The 19,757-nt window shown below is 33.7% G+C and overlaps 2 protein-coding genes and 1 long non-coding RNA gene across 5 annotated transcripts; all 3 read right to left on the reverse strand.

Moving 5' to 3' along the window:
- Positions 1-615: 615 nt before the first annotated feature.
- On the reverse strand, positions 616-1,596 carry LOC111619075. The gene has a single exon (XM_023360722.1). The coding sequence runs from the start codon at positions 1,594-1,596 to the stop codon at positions 616-618; it is 981 nt and encodes a 326-aa protein (XP_023216490.1).
- Positions 1,597-4,805: 3,209 nt separating this feature from the next.
- On the reverse strand, positions 4,806-5,516 carry LOC111619066. The gene is made up of 4 exons (XR_002755677.1): positions 5,421-5,516; positions 5,229-5,340; positions 5,056-5,163; positions 4,806-4,978 (listed from the first exon to the last, which is right to left on the reverse strand). It is a non-coding gene; the product is annotated as an uncharacterized LOC111619066 (long non-coding RNA).
- Positions 5,517-7,250: 1,734 nt separating this feature from the next.
- LOC111619065 (venom metalloproteinase antarease TserMP_A-like) lies at positions 7,251-9,604 on the reverse strand. Of its 3 annotated transcripts, XM_023360713.1 has the most exons (9): positions 9,487-9,604; positions 9,225-9,400; positions 9,076-9,147; positions 8,871-9,007; positions 8,105-8,160; positions 7,945-8,024; positions 7,608-7,639; positions 7,435-7,542; positions 7,251-7,357 (listed from the first exon to the last, which is right to left on the reverse strand). In XM_023360713.1, the coding sequence occupies exons 1-9, from the start codon at positions 9,569-9,571 to the stop codon at positions 7,312-7,314; spliced, it is 792 nt and encodes a 263-aa protein (XP_023216481.1). In that variant the 5' UTR covers positions 9,572-9,604; the 3' UTR covers positions 7,251-7,311. The 3 variants fall into 3 exon arrangements, with proteins under 3 accessions (XP_023216481.1, XP_023216482.1, XP_023216480.1); XM_023360714.1 differs by lacking the exons at positions 7,945-8,024; positions 8,105-8,160 and adding an exon at positions 7,800-7,855 and having other exon boundaries at positions 7,608-7,719; XM_023360712.1 differs by lacking the exon at positions 7,608-7,639 and having other exon boundaries at positions 7,913-8,024.
- Positions 9,605-19,757: the final 10,153 nt, after the last annotated feature.

Below are 19,757 nucleotides of genomic sequence, written 5' to 3' on the forward strand. Positions count from 1 at the left end.
CCTATGACTTTTTCTCAAGAAAAAACTTTTCTAAATCATTAGGTATTGTTATAATAATAGACAGATGTCATTGTTTCTCGAAATACAATATCTTTTTTATTTCGCTGTCGATAGCCCGACACGTGTTCCGCATCCATCTTGTATTTTCTCGCGCGCGTGGGATTGTGGGATCCGTCGTATGACTGGACCTAGTTTCAAGAACTCTCTTGAGTCGAACACGATTAAATCTCGTTTTAGTCGAGATTGAAACGGTCGATGGAAATTATATGCGAACGGCGTACAAGGGGAACTTGGCGAACGGGGTATAAGGCTCTAGTTTAGTAGTGTTAAAGAGTATAATATGTATATTTTAATATATTTTTTAAAAGAAACAAAACCGCTGAGAAATGTTACGTGTGTTTAACAACGGGTTCGGAAAACTTTGAAAATCTAAGCAATTATCGAACACGTTCAAATTTAAATTATATTAGAACATACGTTGAAATTAAATTACGTAAATAAGCATAACGAAATTAATACAATAAATATAAAAAAGGAATATAAAATACGGTAATTTCCCGCAATCCAATCTGTAAACGTTTTTTATATATTAACCCAGGTTTTCATTGTATCATCCTACGAGTTTTTTCTAATTATGTATTTCCATGGCGACGGTAAAATTGTTGCATCCTTATAGTTTAAACATTTATCCGTCAAGCTGGATCTGTAGATCTCACATTTCTCTGTTGCGGATGCAAGTGTTGGCGAGTGTACCTTTGCCACGATTCTGGCCTCCTCCCATTTAACTATGGATCCATCCGTTTGCGCTATTTTTGATAACGCTGTTGCATATCGGCTCTTCGCAACGTCATACTTATGCTCCTTTATCCTCACGCTAAGGTTTCTATTAGTGACTCCTATGTATTCTTTATCTATTTCTAATTGGTCGTTTTTGTATGGTATTGCATACACTCCTGCTTGTTCTTTATCATTAATTTTTTCTTTGTCGTTTCTGAGCAACGTATATAATGTGGAAGCTCTTTTGTATACTATATTGGTGTTTTTGTAGTTCGCGATTTCTTTCATAACCGGGAATAGATGTTTATTATATGTAAATTTTGTGATGTTGCTGCTTTCCTCTGGTTTTTTCTTTTTGCTCTTTCTAGGATCGTTGTATGCGGTAATTAGACGCTCTACAGATCTTGTTCCAAATCCCAACCCTTTCGCCACTTCTTTAATTCTATTCAGTTCCTCTATAGTGTCCATTACGTTGGAGCAATACAGAAACGCACTTCTGATTAGCGCCTTAAAGGCAGAAAGTTTATATACAGTTGGATCATTAGATGTCGCTGGTATATATATCAGATCATGAGTGGGCTTGATATACACCTTTGTGTACAGTGATCCATTCTTAAATTCAATGTTAACGTCCAAGAAATGTAGTTCTTTGCTACTTATCTGTTCTAGGTTCAGTTTTAAACCATGTTGGTTGGAATTCATTTGGCTCAAGAATTGTTGTATCTTTGTGTCGTTCTTCCATACAATTAGCACATCATCAACGTATCTTTTGTATAGGATTATGTCTTCATTGTAGTTTATAAGTGCAGAGCGCTCCATTTTTCTCACCACTAACTCACAGAGCAGGCCAGACATTGGGCTGCCCATCGGGACCCCCCTTAACTGTTTAAAAATTTTTTACCTTCGAAACTGAAAAATGATTGAAAGCATACAAGATCCGCCATCATCTCGAGGTCCTTTCGTTGTTCGGATGCATTCGGGTGCAACTCACATAATAGGTTTACTAATGCATCAAAACATGAAGTAAGATTTATCGATGGATACATGCTCTCGAAGTCCATAACCGACCCAACTTTGTTGTCCAATAACGATAGCTCATGCAGATCATTCACGAAGTTAAACGTGTTTTTTGTGACAAATTGGTAGTCTTCAATCTGCTCCGACAAATATTTATGCATACGTTTTTCCAGTTTATAGGTTGGTCCTTTACATTTCTCTACCACTGGCCTAATTTCGTTGTTGTTATTATGTATTTTCGCGAACCCAAACAACCTAGGTACACTCGGGCAGGTGATATGAGCCCCTTTCAGGAAAGGGAAAAATGATGTTATGGGCGATTTTTCCAATTTCCTTAATTTTCTGTCGATTTTTTCCACTATACCACGGTCCACTCTTTCACACTCTATTTTTCTTATATAGTCTTCTAGGGCTTCATTATATCTTTGCTTCTTCATTATGACCAAATGTTTACTTTTATCCGCATTGGTGACTATTAGATCATTGTCATTCAACCATTTCCTTGCGTGGTTAATGCCCCTCTCCTTATCCTGCTTCTTTGTGTATTTTTCAGTTCTGAACGTTGTTTTCCATCTAAAATAGTCTTTATCTATCTCATTAATGCCTACAAGCCCTCTTTCTATTTCTGCTATTGCGCCTCTCCAGTTTCTAGTGTTGTCCGGAGCAAAAAACACGTTTCACTTAGTGAATGATCTGCATGAGCTATCGTTATTGGACAACGAAGTTGGGTCGGTTATGGACTTCGAGAGCATGTATCCATCGATAAATCTTACTTCATGTTTTGATGCATTAGTAAACCTATTAGTCCGCTCGAGAAGAACCTAACTATTACACGCGATCATAAAACTGACGTAACTACGCGGTAAGTCACAAACACCAACAAACAAAATGGAAGTTTTGGTTAGAAATAAATACTTTCTCTTGCCATATATATAATAATAGACAGATGTCGTCGTCTCTCCAGATGTCTTTTTTATTTCTCTGTCGATAGCCCGACACGTGTTCCGCAGCCATCTTGTATTTTCTCGCGCGCGTGGGATTGTGGGATCTCTCTTATGATTGGATCTAGTTTCGAGAACTCTCTCCAGTCGATCGCGATTGAACCTCGTTTCAGTCGAGATTGAAACGGTCGAGAGCGTTCGCACCATGGAACACTCTCCGACCTTAGTCACAATCTAGATCGAAATGCTCGGTGCGAACGGGGTATTAGTTTCACTTATGAAAGAACAGTCGCTTCTCTAATGATTCATAAGAATTGTGTACATGACATGACACATAAACTTTCTGTCTTCTTACAGCTTTAAGAAAATTTAAAACAGGTTTTAGGGAACATTTTATAAATATAAAAATGTTCCCTATCAAACTCCCACTTCTCACACCAGACTTTTGGCATGAGGAGGAAGGCTTGTAACACACCGTTTACGAAAACAAAAAAAAACGGGGTTACACAATATTAGGGTTCAAGTACCAGGCCTGGACTTCCAAATTAAGAAACAATAAATTTCCAAAACCACATATAATAATTCACAATAAATATAAGTCTTATTATATTGACGTAAAAATCAATAATGGGTTAATTGTCCCAACAGATAGTTGAAAATTGGATGATAAAAAGTAGCAACAAAAATTAATAATTAAAGAAAATTGTACTTATAATATCAAGTGAACAAAAACTTTATATCTCCACCTCAAAAGGATCCTACAGCAAAAAGATGCGGCTTCCGCTAATTGAGCACAGACGCAACTTGAAGCAACCTCTCTCGACTGTGTTCGATGTGCCGCCTTTTGTTCTACGTCTAGTGCATCTCCGCACTGTCTTAATTTACATAAATTGACGTTACAGGATCAGGCACTGATGCAAACTAAGTATCCCTTTTGGTTCTTTGTCACCTGTGCTTAAAAGTTTGTCCTTAACTAAAAAGAACCCCGAAAAGAAAATAATTAAATAAAAATAACGCCCCGAAACATAAAATAACTATCGGACACTGACTCCTTTACACGCTGACGGTCTTGCAGATAGTAAAGTGAGATGTTTTTTTAGTTAAGTTATGGCAACGCAACACTTGGGCGATCTGTCTAAAGGGGATGCTACCGGGAGGTATTTTAACTGAACCCCTATTTAGGCGTTACAGACGTGGAGAAATCTCGAAAAACTCCACGTGGCCAGTCCGTCCTGGCGACGCGCGAACCCACAGCCAAACGCCCAGTATTCGGGAAACGGAACCGCTCGTCAACTAGTACACTTGCGAAGTGAGATTCCGCACTCGAATCATCAATTTAGAACGAACTAAACTGTTTTCTCCATGAAAGAAAATGCTTCCTTTTACAAAATTAAATTAAATTTGATTAAAAAAATTATTATTTAAAATTAATTTAGGTATTATTTTAACAAATTTGTTAAAATATTTCCCTTATCTCCAGATTATCACATAAAAAACAAAAATTAACATAAGCAATTAAATTATTTTTGAATTATAAATTATTTACAAATGTAGATTTCAATGTTTTCTTAGCATATAATAATTGAACTTTGATGATTGTATGATTAAGGTTTCAAAATAACTGCTGACGTTTCTTCTTTTAACAAAGCAGTAACATCGGTAAGGATACCAAAGAGGAAAGATATGTCTATTGTAACGCGGTCTGTTGACATTTCGGTTTTCTTCTCGATAATACACAGATGCAAAATCATAGTATCGTAAATTATTCAATAATACTTATATTCTTTGAATTTAAAAATTAGGAGCGCATTGACAAATAAGTATTCGAAACGTAATCTTCTTTTCTAGACTTTCTTATATCATTGTTTTGTTGTATTTTTTAAGACACCTTTCATCGATAAGTGTCTAAATATCACGTATTATTGAACCGTGATTGTATTGTTATTGAATCCCTTATGTATGTCACTAAATACGCGTATTATACATTATACTAATAAATAAATAACAAAATAATATCCAGATCATTTATTTTAGTTAAATTTAAGTAATATTACAGAACAGATATTAAAAATAGTTACATTGAGAACTTTTTCAACGTTTATACGTGACATTGAGTTACAATAGTTGTAGTTTAAATTTAATATAGGAACAATTATTGTCAATCGATGACGTAGTCGATTTATGGAGATATCCACTCTCATTTCTCACCATTGTCACAGTGATCAAGAAAACACGAGTGTGTACTGTTAAAAGCAAAATTAAAGTATTAAAATATTCATCACAAATTATCTGTAAATTTAATAAAAGAAATTAAACTTACTCTAAAAATTCTGTTACGCCTTTCTTAGCGCAATAAGAATAACGTTTTTTTCCAGGTAGCAATTTGGGTGAGCAATTTTTAGCTTCCCAATCGTGATTAATATTGATTCTACAATATCATTTATCTATTTAAAAATGTCATTTGGATTTAAACTATTTAATAAAGTTACTTACAGGTGTCCAAGTTCGTGAATAAAGGTATCAACCATATACTGCATAAGATGGCTAAATAGTGCTAATGCAAATTTGGAATCCGGATTACAAGCAGCTCCTAAGTAAGCCAAGCCTGCAAAGAAATTTTTAATGACTATATCATTAAAAATCCTGTTGAAATAAAAACGAAATTTGAAATTCTGGATTTCCTACCACCGATGTAAGATGGTTCTTCTCCTGGCTTTGGTAGAGAATAAATTGCATCACGTCTGAGAGAAAATAATTATCATATGTTTTACTATAAGTAAACAAAAAATATATTCTTTCAAATTTAAAAAATATTTTCTTTTGAAATTAAAACTTATTAAAATTTATAATATACTTTACCTTTATTTGTATACGCACATTATTTAAGTACACTGGTCAAAACAATTAGGAGAGCAAGACTGCATTTACAAAAAATGACATAAACTCCCCAACACCTCATCGATAACGATGACGAATTTTAAACACTCAGATGTTCAGTAAGTTCAGCTGTTGACGAATATCTTACGTCCTACTAAAGTCAGCGCCATACCATAAACACCATTAGTTCCGTTTTGCAGATACGCATATTATTGATCACTATACTGCGAAAATAATTGCAATTCGGCTCAAATGCACATTTCTTACGTTACTGTATCTTATATAACAGTAAGATCTGGCATTCAGAATGTTCTGACCTAAGTGATTTTCTTTCAACAAACAAAAATTAACATAAGCAATTAAATTATTTTTGAATTATAAATTATTTACAAATGTAGATTTCAATGTTTTCTTAGCATATAATAATTGAACTTTGATGATTGTATGATTAAGGTTTCAAAATAACTGCTGACGTTTCTTCTTTTAACAAAGCAGTAACATCGGTAAGGATACCAAAGAGGAAAGATATGTCTATTGTAACGCGGTCTGTTGACATTTCAGTTTTCTTCTCGATAATACACAGATGCAAAATCATAGTATCGTAAATTATTCAATAATACTTATATTCTTTGAATTTAAAAATTAGGAGCGCATTGACAAATAAGTATTCGAAACGTAATCTTCTTTTCTAGACTTTCTTATATCATTGTTTTGTTGTATTTTTTAAGACACCTTTCATCGATAAGTGTCTAAATATCACGTATTATTGAACCGTGATTGTATTGTTATTGAATCCCTTATGTATGTCACTAAATACGCGTATTATACATTATACTAATAAATAAATAACAAAATNTTAATATTCCAAGCAGAAATTCATATACACAAAACATATTTATTGTTACATTTATATTTATAAAGCTATAAAGCTTTATAAATAAGGTATATACCAAATACATATCTACAATCGCATCCGCAAACAGTAACGTTGCGCGGAATCGAGTTCTGCACATAATATAGAGTCCAACGCTGACTTCAACATATTTATAAAGCTACAACTTTATAAATAAGTTGGAGTCGGCATTGGACTCTATATTATGCTCAGAACTCGATTCCGAGTAACGTTATTGTTTGTGGATGCGATTGTAAGTATGTATTAGGTATATACATGGTGCCATAGCTATGGGAGGCTATAAAATGGCTAGGCTCTGTAAAAATTATAATAGTTTCAGCTTAGCGTTGCTCGTATGAAGTCTGAAGGTGTATGCTTTTGTTTTTATCACACAATCTTATACCGGTTATAAAAAATAAAACACTTTTTGCCAGTACTTTCAGACAGTTTTTTAATTTATAAAAAAAACCACAGGATGATTATTCAATTGAAAATTTGGTATAATAGAAGAAACTCAAAAGAAATTAGAAGAGCATCTTCATAATCTGTTCTTTTTTTATACATCTTGGGAATATAACAGTTGTGCTGCAGTCAACTTTTATTTTGAATCTCTTCTCTGCTTTAGTATGCAAACTTGTTAAAATCATCCCTCTGGCAGTTGCGCATTGTAAAAGCATATCATTGATTTTTTTTTTTAATTTGCTTTTTTGCACAGTTTTAAATTACGAAATAAGACTTTTAGAACNTTTAATATAGGAACAATTATTGTCAATCGATGACGTAGTCGATTTATGGAGATATCCACTCTCATTTCTCACCATTGTCACAGTGATCAAGAAAACACGAGTGTGTACTGTTAAAAGCAAAATTAAAGTATTAAAATATTCATCACAAATTATCTGTAAATTTAATAAAAGAAATTAAACTTACTCTAAAAATTCTGTTACGCCTTTCTTAGCGCAATAAGAATAACGTTTTTTTCCAGGTAGCAATTTGGGTGAGCAATTTTTAGCTTCCCAATCGTGATTAATATTGATTCTACAATATCATTTATCTATTTAAAAATGTCATTTGGATTTAAACTATTTAATAAAGTTACTTACAGGTGTCCAAGTTCGTGAATAAAGGTATCAACCATATACTGCATAAGATGGCTAAATAGTGCTAATGCAAATTTGGAATCCGGATTACAAGCAGCTCCTAAGTAAGCCAAGCCTGCAAAGAAATTTTTAATGACTATATCATTAAAAATCCTGTTGAAATAAAAACGAAATTTGAAATTCTGGATTTCCTACCACCGATGTAAGATGGTTCTTCTCCTGGCTTTGGTAGAGAATAAATTGCATCACGTCTGAGAGAAAATAATTATCATATGTTTTACTATAAGTAAACAAAAAATATNAATTACAGGTGTCCAAGTTCGTGAATAAAGGTATCAACCATATACTGCATAAGATGGCTAAATAGTGCTAATGCAAATTTGTAATCTGGATTACAAGCAGTTCCAACATAAGCCAAACCTGCAAAGAAATTTTTAATGACTATAACATTAAAAATCCTGTTGAAATAAAAACGTAGTTTGAAATTCTGGATTTCCTACCACCGATGTAAGATGGTTCTTCTTCTGGCTTTGGGAGATATAGAATTACATCACGTCTGAAAGAAAAATAATTATCGTATGTTTTACTATAAGTAAACAAAAACTATATTCTTTCAAATTTAAAAAATATTTTCTTTTGAAATTAAAACTTATTAAAATTGATAATATACTTTACCTTTATTTGTATACGCACATATTTAAGTACACTGGTCAAAACAATTAGGAGAGCAAGACTGCATTTAGGAAACAATGACAAAAACTTCCCCAACACCTCATCGACACCGATGACGAATTTTAAACACTCAGATGTGCAGCAAGATCAGCTGTTGACGAATATCTTACGTCCTACTAAAGTCAGCGCAATACCATAAACACCATTAGTTCCGTTTTGCAGATGCGCATATTATTAATCACTATACTGCGAAAATAATTGCAATTCGGCTCAAATGCACATTTCTTACGTTACTGTATCTTATATAACAGTAAGATCTGGCATTCAGAATGTTCTGACCTAAGTGATTTTCTTTCTTGCTCCCTAATTGTATTGACAGGTGTACTAAAATAAATATCACTATAAACACTATAACTGTATAACAAAAGTGTAAGAACAAATCGATCAAGTATAAAACAAATGCCAACGATATCGCTAATTTAATCGTGTCAATTAGCATTAACATTCGATAATTATGAATTAAATAATAGTTTTTGTTCTTTTAGTTTTTCCGTTAAAGCATAATACAAATCTATTATCATAATTCATTCTTACGTAGTTAGAAGCACAACAGCATCTGCTCTTGATACAAGAGGATGGTCTTTAATCGCTCTCATGTTAGAAAGGATATTACCAGCGATGGTTTTGAGATTATAGAGACTCTCTTTAATGTAATCCGGTTCGGTTTCGTTCTGAAATTGAAGTATACATAAAGAAAAAACGAAATATAAATGATATTTCTCATTATCACTTAACTTACTGTATAGAAGATATGTCCAATCAAACGAAGCGTTAGATTGAGTTCTAACTCATCGAGGTATTCTTCCTGTATCTGAAACATAAGAAAATTAATATAATAAAGAATTGAAGAAGTTTGATTACATAAGAAATGGACGTTTTAAAGCTTACCAAACGAACAGCCTCTTTTACATCAGTTTTTATTCTTTCTTCGCTAAAATGTTGAGATACGTGACCATCAGTCACTACCACACATTCAATCACCGGACACGGTTGTGTAGAATCTATTTCAAACTCCTCTACATCTACCACATCTTCTATGGTTCTCTTCTCGGTCACAGATAATTCTGCCAAAGTAAATTAAATACGTATTAGTATTTTTATATCCGTTTCTCTTATAGTCAATCCGAAAAAATCTATAAAATACACTTACTTTTCAATTGCTTGAATCCGAAACTTTCATAAGTATCCACTATAATAATGGAGAAAACAACAGCAAATGTAATTAAACAATTCATCTTTGGATTTAAAATGTCGTATTAATTACATCGAACTTTAAGTATTAATAATAATTTATTATCGATAAAGGATATCGAATCTTGACTTAATTTTAATTGAATTTCCTTTAATGGAATTTATATCGATTAACATAAATTACTTCCTTTCTTTATAATTTGGGTTGATGATTACATTTAATTTGGTAAACATTATAAACAGGAGGTCCGATAGCATTTATAATTTTAATAAATATTAAATGTTCGCGCGTGGTATTTACCTGAAGATCGCTCTCTTGATTTGGATCCTTTTTCGGTGGAGACACTATAGTCCTTGGTGGGTATTTGGGGTCATCGGCTATCGGCGACGAAGTATATCTGAATGAACACACACGACCAATTTTCGACGACGGAAAAATCCTCTGTCGGACGAACTCCTCTGTCGCGTCATCGGACTTTCTCTTTTATTTGTGGGTCCTCTCCTCTCAACTCTTGTTTTTTTGGTAAAATCTACCCCCACTTCAAATGGCCATTTTTTGCATTTCATTCTCGGTGACACATTCCGTGTGTCACCTCCAAACGGGAAGCCAGTCCGTGGGAAATAATACAATCATATCCGTAATCTTTTGTTTAGTCTGACCGCTCACATGTAAAATAAATTATACGGTTTATAAATTATAATACTTAACATTCAATACTTTAATAAAAAACTATAATTTCATTATCTGATAATTACTCTTATAATTAGTTACAACTTATTACTTTCTACATATATTAATTAACAAAACTTTTTCAAACTGTTATGCTTCAAGTGTTTTCACTGCATCACTTGACTCTACGTCACGCGAAAATACCTCATTGAAAACAATTTCCAAAAGGCTATGATCTGTAAACTAGTCAAAGGAATGACACTCCACACCGGCGCATCGCTTTATCAATTTGCCTAGGTCTTACTTGATATAAAGAGTACATGATTTTACGATAATTTTTACAGAGGACGAGCACCTGTCCACTACGATATGAAATTTGGGAAATGATAGTGAGTAGTGTCGTACCACACACACTTTTCCATTTATCTACGTTTCAATGTCCCTGAGTCCAAAAAATGTAAAAATCTGGGGGTTATTTATAATTTTATATGACCGATCGCCATACTTTCCCTCTGTTGTATATTTTAGGCTCAAAGACCGAAATCGCTCAATGAGCGAAAAAAACGACCACAAAACGAAATTTGTGTCGTGGCTTTCATTTGACCACTACGCGTTGTGGTGATTAATTAAGAAAAGTCATAAAGCATTCTGAACGTTAGCCGATGCAACCACGTTACGAAGGATAGGTTGGAACTTGCGACTGGCGCATTGCAAACACTTGTGGAGTTTGTATTGTGTTCTTTCTTGACTAGTGCTGCCGTTTTTAAGCTAATTACCCTTTTCTAGAATAATTTCAACCTCTCAGAGTAATGTTTCGGGTAGCTTAATATTTAGCATAAATCTAGAGTAAAAATACCCTGTATTTTGATGCTATTGCTCATCGCTCCACAAGTTTCGCTAAAAAAGTTTTAGCCTAAAACCATTCTGTTTTTCCCTTTTAATTAAATTTCCTGTAATGGAAATTTAATTATATAAAGGAAGTAATTTATATCGATTAATATAAATTACTTCCTTTCTTTATAATTTGGGTTAATGATTACATTTAATTTCGTAAATATTATAAACAGGATATCCGAAGCATTTATAATTTTAATAAATATTAAATATTGGTGAATTTCTACTTCGATATATCATTCTCATCGTATAATACATTTTATATTTATTTATTTATATTTTATATATTTATGCATACTGGTACAACCATGATACGGGGAGAAACATACAAAAAATCATACAAGATTATACAACATATTTATTAATATGAAATAAATATATACACCAACTTTACCTAAAACACAATACAATGAATTTAATTCTTCTTTTACTAAAGCTAAAAGTGGGAAAACTGTCGAAAAACAAACACGGGAGTTTGGTTGTGGGTTCGGCCTCGCTTGGACGGGCTCGCCACGGGAAATTCCCGGGATTTCTCCATGTTTGTAACGCCTAAATAGGGGCCAGTTTCCCTTAAAAAGACCTCCCGGAAGGCATCCCCTAGGCAGATCGCCCAAGTGTTGCGTTGCCATAACTTAACAAACTAAACAAACAAACTGTTTACTTTTAGACGGTCGGACGGCCGAGCGGTGAATTTGGCAGCTTACCGCTCTGGGGGACGGGTCGAAAAAACTCCGGGATGTTTTCGGGGGGTCGTCCGTCTGGATATGTCGGGTCAATAAAGCTAAATTAACTTGGCGAGTAATACAAACTGTTCGTGAGTAGAGCAAACGACAGGTAAAGTCAATTTCTTCCATTAGTAATAAAGAAAAATGAAATACAGTAAGTCATTTCCAGATTCAATACTCATTTCAATAAACAAAATAGTAAGTGTACATAATTTAACACAAAAATAACAAATAAATACTGAAATTATACAGTAAAATACAAAAACAATAAATAATATACGCAAATTCCGTATAACAAAGTAAAAATTACATTCGTTTGTCTCATTCCAACCACTTTGCCAACCTAAACGTGAACTGCCACATCCCCACAACGTCAATATCATATTCTTCTCTAATAGCTTAATTGACAGGTGGATGATCTGTAATAAAACATTTTTTTTCTTGTGGAAAAATTAATTGTAATGCTCAGAAATTTAAAAACTTTCAAATTATAAAGTTACGTTCTACAGCATCAATCGATTTTACCACTCAGCAAGAGAAAAAAAAATTCTTCCTGTTAATAGTACAATAAAATCCACCGAATCTAATTTTACAGGTTAAGCAAATTTTTTCTTTTGTTTATCATAATTGCGTGATATTTTGCACGTTGAATCTCTGTTTCTTTGTCGCAATAGCTCACGATTGTGCAGGACACTACTGCGGACCATCCGAATGAAATTCGGACATTCCTCGCCTTTAGAAATTAATAAATTATTCAATTTAATATAATTCATGTTTCCCCACCAAATGAAAACAAATAAAGTTATACACTCGTCATTTCAATACTTTTCATTCTGGTCAAGAAAATCGTCGTTTCTGAGCGCGTTGATTGATATAAAAATGGGCAATCGCTTAAAACTAACAGAGTTGATGTAAAGAAACGCCTCTCTGAAGACCTGAATTGAACAATAGGCGCATTTGACTCACAGACAATGGAAAATATACACAAAGCACTTCTCCTGTGTCAGTCTACGCATCAAACGTTTCAACTTGTGCAATTTTTCAATTACAGTCTTGTAATCAGATTTTCCGATGTAGACAAATGGAGTGAAGGCAAATGCCCTAAACCATTCTCAATCTTTCTAAATACCCGTTCTTTGGATAAGTAAAACTTGAATAACTATTGTTCTCATTCAAATATACAGCGTAATCGGCATACTGTATTAGGTTCAAAGACCGAAATCGCTCGTTGAGCGAAAAAAAAAAAAAAAAAACGGTTACGAAGCGAAATTCGCGTTGTGGCAGTTGTTAAAACGATCACAACGTCTTGTGGCTAACTCAAAACGACCACAAAGCGAAATTCCTGTAGTGGCTTTCACCACGTTACGAAGGATAGGTTGAAACTTGTCAACGGGCGCATTGCAAACACATACGGAATTTGTATTGTATTCATTCTTGACCAGTGCTGCTGCCGTTTCTAGAGTAATTACCCTTTTCTAAAATAATTTCAACTTTTCAGAGTAATATTTCGGGTAGTCTTATATTTAGCGTGAATCTAGAGTAAAACTACCCTGTGTTCTGATGCTATTACTCATCGCTGCACAAGTTTCGCTTGAAAAAGTTTTAACCTAAAACTATTCTGTTTATCCCTATAACTGGAGAATTCAGTAGTGATTCTTTCAGATTTCAGAAAATAATTCAGAAGAATCTCTTCAGTAGTGGTAAGAAACCCTACTGAAGAGGCCAANTGGGTCGTGAGACGATTCTAGCAGGACTTAAGTATATAGGCTGGTGCAATTCATTTTTATAATAAAAATTTTTTACTTAGATATCGTATTAACTAAAAATTTACATATCGGAGTCACATTTTCGGAGTTTGACTCGGATTTCTCTTATACTACGGTCACGCTCGGTGCTTTTAGTAATTTTAAAACGTTAGCGGTTAACGGAGTTTTCTTATACCAAGTGATCTAAGTTTTGTAATGAGAGGATCCGAAGAAATTAAAAGATCATGTAAAATATCTATATTAGTGTTTATTCTATAGGTTTTTCGGGAATAACTCTCACGAAATTTTTTTAATTTCTTGTGTCTAGTTTCTCGCACTTCTTCGGACAATTGTCCTATTGAAACTAGAAACGAATTTTTGATTTGCGTATTAAAACTTTGTGAAGAGTGACTGGCACGGGATACCAATGATAAAGCGTCACGTATAACTCCGCTGTTTCCTTCGTGTAGATTTCGAATTTGCTCGTATCAATTTCGTAGCCGATGCCAGCGCTTGTAATATAACCGAAAATTGTTCTATTAGGTTCTTGTTAACACCGGTTATCTCTGCAATAAGAGTGGCATTCGAAAATAATCTNTTATGTTTAGAGATTCGTTTATAGCATCGATCCCCCTAGAATGAGGCTATTAAATTTTGGTGGTTAAAGGTCGAGGGGTGGGGGAGATAATGGGGGTCGTGCGTATCTCCAGTAGGGTTGGACTTCATGACGATTTTACTCATTATTAGCATTTAAATTTTTTATAAAACTCATCCCTATCCTCCAAATTAAGCATTCTGTAATTTTATAATGGTACAAAATAAAGTTTTTTTTAATAAAATATGATAACAGGTGGCGCCACCAAAATTTTAAATGTTGCTGGTTTGTTTTTTAATAATGGTTCTGAAAAACTGTAAAATCAACTGTTAATTTCATTCATTGATATACAGTAGACTGTCACTAATCCAGAGTATTAATCGGAGTTTAATTAATAATTCAGAAGTGCCTAACAATGCAAAATAATATGAATTATCACAAATTTAATTACCTAGGCTTTATCACATTAACCTTTTTGAAAACCAACTTCAGGTTACATCAACATTAAATTAAATTTTTATTTGAACATTCTATACTAAAATAACTTTCAAATACAATGGAACCTCACATAATGAGCAAAACAAATTGTAAAAAGATGACTCGCATAACGAGTGACCAGGAGAGGGGAAGTTCCGGAATTTGCGCATGCTCCATCGGTCTGTGTTTAGCACTCGTTCCGCTAGCATCTAGTGTCACATGTGATCACACATTTTTCTAAACTTGTGTTCACATGTATTACATATAAACATCAACAACCATAGCCCATTATATAATAAACGTGCCAAATTAATGCCAAATTCTTCGGCTATGTAAAGGTTATAATTAAATATTAGAAATTGATTAATTTGACCTGGAATCATTCTCAACATTCCAATTGCCATTGTCAAACATCTAGGTTTATAAAATAGCAGCGCTTAACATTCAACTGCATGAAAACTTCGGCCTCAACCTGCAGTATTTAATTATCGCCTTTACACAACCCAAGAATTTGGCATATCTTTTGGCATGTTTATCAGACATATTTTTTTTCCTGCAAATCAAATTTGCATTTCAGGTTGGTTCATTCCGTGCTAGAAGAAGACAGGAAGCTGATTGAAGCATGCTCCTTAACAACGCATTAATTTATTCAGATAAACGTTATACGTAAAATATTTGAGTATTTTTTTTGGCATGGAACGCATTATCGTATTTTACATTAATTTGTATCGGAAAAACTGTTTCGCTTAATGAATGTTTTGCATTACGAATAAGATTCTGGAACGAATTATGCTCGTTAAACGAGGTTCCACTGTACTAAGATACTAACTTTCAAATATTGGGTCGGCCAGTAAGTTCGTGTGGTTTTTGCTGGTAGATAGTGTTAGACACTTTGAAAAACAATTATTAGTAGCTTTAACCTTGAAAACATGTTTATTTGACAAGTGACATTTCACCAACACTTGTCAAAATAAGGCTAGATGGTTAGTTTGATTTTGTTCATTTTGCGTGTTTGTCAATATTGGAAGATGAGTGAACAAAACATACATTATCAACACATTATGCTTTTTTATTTTATAAAAGGCAAAAACATGGTGCAAACATGCAAAAGAATATGTGAGGTGTATTTAAGGATGCCGTGAAAGAATGTGTTTGCAAGAAGTGGTTTGTAAGTTTTCATTCAAGATGCACCACGATCAGATCAGCCAGTTGAGTTGAAACTCAACTGGCTGATCTGATTGTGGTGCATCTTGATCAAATAAAAGAATTAGTTGATAGTAATCCACGCCATATGATGCAGAGACTGCAGATATTCTTCAAATATTGAAATAGAGCATAGAAAATCATCTACGTCAACTTGAATACATCGGCAAGCTGTATGTTTGGTATCCACATGAAGTTGGTGAAGTCATCATTTGCATTTCCATTTGCAATTCTCAAAAAAAATGAGGAAAGTGACTCACTTCTGAAGCTAATTGTGACGGGGGATGAAAAGTGGATTGTTTACATCAACATCAATTGCAAAAGATCATGGGGGAAGCACACAACTGCTGCAAACCATTTCTAAAACTGGACATCATTCAAGCAAAGTCATACTCTTAATTTGGTAGCATTGGAAGGGTGTTTTGTTTTAACAACTACTTCTAAAAAACAANGGGATGTTTTCGGGGGGTCGTCCGTCTGGATATGTCGGGTCAATAAAGCTAAATTAACTTGGCGAGTAATACAAACTGTTCGTGAGTAGAGCAAACGACAGGTAAAGTCAATTTCTTCCATTAGTAATAAAGAAAAATGAAATACAGTAAGTCATTTCCAGATTCAATACTCATTTCAATAAACAAAATAGTAAGTGTACATAATTTAACACAAAAATAACAAATAAATACTGAAATTATACAGTAAAATACAAAAACAATAAATAATATACGCAAATTCCGTATAACAAAGTAAAAATTACATTCGTTTGTCTCATTCCAACCACTTTGCCAACCTAAACGTGAACTGCCACATCCCCACAACGTCAATATCATATTCTTCTCTAATAGCTTAATTGACAGGTGGATGATCTGTAATAAAACATTTTTTTTCTTGTGGAAAAATTAATTGTAATGCTCAGAAATTTAAAAACTTTCAAATTATAAAGTTACGTTCTACAGCATCAATCGATTTTACCACTCAGCAAGAGAAAAAAAAATTCTTCCTGTTAATAGTACAATAAAATCCACCGAATCTAATTTTACAGGTTAAGCAAATTTTTTCTTTTGTTTATCATAATTGCGTGATATTTTGCACGTTGAATCTCTGTTTCTTTGTCGCAATAGCTCACGATTGTGCAGGACACTACTGCGGACCATCCGAATGAAATTCGGACATTCCTCGCCTTTAGAAATTAATAAATTATTCAATTTAATATAATTCATGTTTCCCCACCAAATGAAAACAAATAAAGTTATACACTCGTCATTTCAATACTTTTCATTCTGGTCAAGAAAATCGTCGTTTCTGAGCGCGTTGATTGATATAAAAATGGGCAATCGCTTAAAACTAACAGAGTTGATGTAAAGAAACGCCTCTCTGAAGACCTGAATTGAACAATAGGCGCATTTGACTCACAGACAATGGAAAATATACACAAAGCACTTCTCCTGTGTCAGTCTACGCATCAAACGTTTCAACTTGTGCAATTTTTCAATTACAGTCTTGTAATCAGATTTTCCGATGTAGACAAATGGAGTGAAGGCAAATGCCCTAAACCATTCTCAATCTTTCTAAATACCCGTTCTTTGGATAAGTAAAACTTGAATAACTATTGTTCTCATTCAAATATACAGCGTAATCGGCATACTGTATTAGGTTCAAAGACCGAAATCGCTCGTTGAGCGAAAAAAAAAAAAAAAAAACGGTTACGAAGCGAAATTCGCGTTGTGGCAGTTGTTAAAACGATCACAACGTCTTGTGGCTAACTCAAAACGACCACAAAGCGAAATTCCTGTAGTGGCTTTCACCACGTTACGAAGGATAGGTTGAAACTTGTCAACGGGCGCATTGCAAACACATACGGAATTTGTATTGTATTCATTCTTGACCAGTGCTGCTGCCGTTTCTAGAGTAATTACCCTTTTCTAAAATAATTTCAACTTTTCAGAGTAATATTTCGGGTAGTCTTATATTTAGCGTGAATCTAGAGTAAAACTACCCTGTGTTCTGATGCTATTACTCATCGCTGCACAAGTTTCGCTTGAAAAAGTTTTAACCTAAAACTATTCTGTTTATCCCTATAACTGGAGAATTCAGTAGTGATTCTTTCACATTTCAGAAAATAATTCAGAAGAATCTCTTCAGTAGTGGTAAGAAACCCTACTGAAGAGGCCAATAAAGGCAAAATGCATTTGGGGTTAAGTATAATGTATAATATAACTATTTTTTTCTTAAAGTGAAGCTGTTGGTCCTTCTGTTTTTATACCAGTCTACGTTCCACTTTGAGTAAATGGATTAATGACTTGGAATTTTTTAGCCTCCAGAAGTCGGAGAGAATACGAGAATTATTTTTCCGTGTACTAGTTAATTTAATAGTACAATTGGGTAAAGACAGATTATCTGACTCCATTGGTTTTTTTAAATATTTTATTAATACAAATCTTCATCAAAAAGACCGACGGTATGCCATTAAAAACACGTACAGAATACACCCGACGTTTTACTGTTTGATATCGCGACAACTAAACACAGCACTAAAAGTTTTCACGATATAACTCATGTCTAAGTTGCATTTAAAAGTGAAAAATAAGTGCGCAGACCCTTGGTGGAAATTCAGAATTTCATGGCCAGTCTGGATCAAAATATCGAATACTTCATTTATGCTGACTGACTTTCTTGAGGATGTTGTATGCCAATATTATGCGATATTTCCAGTTTTCATATCCTAGTATTAATTGTGATTTAATGACCTTATACACAAGAAAACAAATCTGTTTTCATTTTTAACTGTAACCCTGCCGATGGACTGTCCATGTGGAGTTTCCAAGATATTCTTTACGTGTTTCACACTTAAATAAAAGTCGGTTACTGATCGAAAGTTTTTCGGGAATTATCCCATTCACAAATTTTCCAAGTGTTGCATTTCCTTATTCCTTCAGATCTGAATTCATATCTAAATCATTTCCACCCTGAAGACACTAACAGGTTCTCTTTAATTACAGCCATCGTGGATTGGTCCAGGCTCACAATGGAAACATTTGAGTGTCCAAAAAAAATGAATCCCAACACATCTGGAACAGACCGTTCTGAGAAAGTTCATCAATATCCAAATAGTTATCGAAACCAGGCGTGTGAACAGCAGGCTAATGCCTTTACCGCATCTGCCATTTGACCATAAGACACATCATGTCGAGTGATTACTGCATTAGGAACATTTTGACAATTGAATTAATTTTACATTAATCTTACATTATATTTCAGTGCCTTTTCTTCGTCGCTGACAGATATATCTCGATTGAGGTATGAGAACCAAGTGGAATGTATTTCTTCATTTCTTGCACGTGTAATATTACAAATGCCGTCTGGAATAAACCACATTTCTTTCCTTTTCGAGAAGCATCTTATAGCATCTCTCTCTACATCCGTTAAGATGGGTCGAGTGAAAACTTCAGATTCCAAGAACTCTTCTCTCATCGTAAGAAATCTGATATGAGGGAGGAATGGCTCCAAAACTTCTCGAAGAGAGTCCGTAATGAGAGAGTGGCCATATAAGTAACGCTTTTCTAGTGGAAGTTTGTGATCACACGACTTTAAGCCGCCATTATTCTTCCAAACAACGTGTTACCGAAATTAGAACGAAACCTTCGTAGATAAATTTTATCGTATATACCTTCGTTGTCTGCAAACAAATTAAAATTAAAATCAAAGGTTGGTGATATTAAGAATATATATATAATATTTCGGCTAATGACGTGTCTCAAAATAGAATCGAACTCGGACCCTTATGAAGGAAGCGCAACACGCTTCCAGCAAGCCAACTAGAAAACCAAAATAAAAAAATGTTAACCATTTCGTTTTAAAAAAATTTTAAATAAAAAATAATAATAAATAAATTTCTAATAAAATAAATACATTTTTAAAAAATAT

This window comes from Centruroides sculpturatus, unplaced genomic scaffold, assembly GCF_000671375.1.
Source record: "Centruroides sculpturatus isolate CEXI.00-Female unplaced genomic scaffold, Cexi_2.0 scaffold170, whole genome shotgun sequence".
Classification (NCBI taxonomy): Eukaryota; Metazoa; Arthropoda; class Arachnida; order Scorpiones; family Buthidae; genus Centruroides; species Centruroides sculpturatus.